This window comes from Myotis brandtii, unplaced genomic scaffold (genome assembly GCF_000412655.1).
Source record: "Myotis brandtii unplaced genomic scaffold, ASM41265v1 scaffold624, whole genome shotgun sequence".
Classification (NCBI taxonomy): Eukaryota; Metazoa; Chordata; class Mammalia; order Chiroptera; family Vespertilionidae; genus Myotis; species Myotis brandtii.
The window spans coordinates 1,671,792-1,673,808 of NW_005370385.1; the positions used below are offsets into that span (position 1 = coordinate 1,671,792).

At 63.6% G+C, this 2,017-nt stretch overlaps 2 protein-coding genes across 4 annotated transcripts in view; both read left to right on the top strand.

Annotated features, from left to right (window-relative positions):
• Positions 1-434, top strand: part of LOC106723684 (potassium voltage-gated channel subfamily H member 2-like) — an 11,996-nt gene extending 11,562 nt beyond the window's left edge. Inside the window, exon 5 of the mRNA XM_014528205.1 lies at positions 406-434. Within this exon, the coding sequence (XP_014383691.1) occupies positions 406-434 (29 nt within the window). The remainder of the gene's footprint in view (positions 1-405) is intronic.
• Positions 435-536: 102 nt separating this feature from the next.
• KCNH2 (potassium channel, voltage gated eag related subfamily H, member 2) overlaps positions 537-2,017 on the top strand; it is an 11,981-nt gene continuing 10,500 nt past the window's right edge. Inside the window, exon 1 of one of the 3 annotated variants that reach the window (XM_005880101.2) lies at positions 537-788. In XM_005880101.2, coding sequence (XP_005880163.1) covers positions 582-788 — 207 coding nt within the window. In that variant the 5' untranslated portion in view covers positions 537-581. The remainder of the gene's footprint in view (positions 789-2,017) is intronic. The other 2 variants (XM_014528230.1, XM_014528229.1) reach the window with 2 other exon arrangements.

Here is a 2,017-nt window from a genome sequence, read left to right on the forward strand (position 1 = left end):
GCCAGCACAGGTGAGGGCACCTCCCCACCCGCCACCGGTGATAACCAGCCTGCCCAGTTCCAGGACCGTAGCTTCCTGGTCTCCACCCGTCCAGGGTGCTTGGGGGATGGAAACCCCATTGGCGCCTGTTTAATCCCACTCAATGCCCATCCATCGCGGTTCATTCGTGCACGCTCAGAGCCTGCTGGGCCCATGAAGCTCCCTCCCGCTGGGGTCCTGGAGCAGGGGTGGCCTGGGGGAGTCTGAAGGGCAGGACAGCATCTGGGGCCCTGTCCCTACTTGGCCCTCTGGCAGGCTCTCAGTGCCCTAGAACAGAGCCCGAGGGAGGCTCCTCCTCCTCTGCTCACCGAGCGCTTCCCCTAAGTGGGGAGGAGTCTGGCCTGTTTCTCCGAGACTCTGCCCCAGCTCTTGAGCTGGCTTCCATGACACACTGACCCCCATGGCCTGGCTCCTGCAGGCCTGGTCTCCACCCCAGGGCCATGCACCCCCTGCCTGCCACCCACACCCCACTTTCCCCCCACCCCAGGGCCATGCATCCCTGCCTGCCACCCTGACTCCGCTTTCCCCTCACCCCAGGGGCCATGCACCCCCTGCGCAGTGGCCTGCTTAATTCCACATCAGATTCGGACCTCGTGCGCTACCGCACCATTAGCAAGATCCCCCAAATCACCCTCAACTTTGTGGACCTCAAGGGTGACCCCTTCCTGGCTTCGCCCTCCAGCGACCGGGAGATCATAGCACCCAAGATAAAGGAGCGGACCCACAATGTCACGGAGAAGGTCACCCAGGTAGGTGCCCAGTCCCTGGCTCTCCCCTCAGCTTGCAGGAGCTCAGAAGGGGTGGTTGTGGGCTGTGGTTAAAGGTGGGGAGGAGGGGGCCACAGTGAGGGCCTCTTGAGGGTGGGCAGACCTGCTGGCTAGGGGTGGGGGTGGGGGTTTCAGAGCTGGGGTGAGAGGACAGACAGTCTGGGAGGTCCTGGAGAAAGGGAGACTGGAGGGCCGGTGGCTTTGGGACAGGATGGGTACAGAGAACAGGTTGATGGGGCCCAGGGGAACAGTGCAGTTGAGGCTGGGTACCTGAGAGGGTCAGGGTGGGTGGGAGAAGGCAGCCACAGGGGCATGACAGGGTCTGCTCTTAGGGTGTCATGAGGGGAGTACTGAGGGGCAACCAAGAGGAGGCTTTGATTAGAAGGGGCCTCAGGGGTCAAAGTTGGGGGTCCTGATTCTTCTAGGCCAAGGTTATGATCCAGGAGATGGTGGGGGCTGGTGCTAGGGGCCAGGGTGGCCTGGAAGTGCCCACCCCTGTTCCCAGCAAGGTCGGGAGGGGAGGGTATGGTGGTGGGTGTACAGATATGGAGTGATCAAGTCCCTGACTCTGGGGGCTGTGCCCAGCACTGCCTGGTGGCAGGGCCAGCCTTGTCTCCTGCCCCTTCCTGGCAGGAAGATCGCCTGCATCACCCTCACTGCCCAGTCCATTCCAGATCCTTCCTCAAGTCCTGGCAGAGGGTGAGAAGCCTGGGACAGGGGGTTTCTGTCCCTTGCCCGCCATGCCTCAATCCCCGTGGCTGCCTCCTGCCCCTTCCACAGCAACTCCCCTAGTTGGCCCGCGTGAGAGCCGCCAGCACCGGCCTCCTCAGCCCTCCTCCTGGCCCTGCTCCCACTGCCTCTGGCTCTCTGGGTCCCTGCCAGGTCTCCAGCCCCTTGGCCTTGAGTCCAGAATGTTCCCCCACACCCAGGCCCCATATCTGGCTGCCTTTCCCTCTCCCCTCTGGCCCCTGGCTCTGTTGTTCCCACCTGGAGCCCTGTTCCTGGCCCTCAGCGTGCGCTTCTGTGTACTTGTGGTCTGTGCGTGTGCGTCTATGTGTCCGGTGTTCCTGGCTCTGCCGGTCTCTCCATCTCTGGCCGTCTGTCTGACTGGCTGGCTGGGTACTGGACTGGCGGGCGGGGGTGTTGGGGAGACCATTAATCTGTGGTGACAGGCCGGGCTGCTGGGGGAGGGGGAGGGGTGCGGGCTGCAG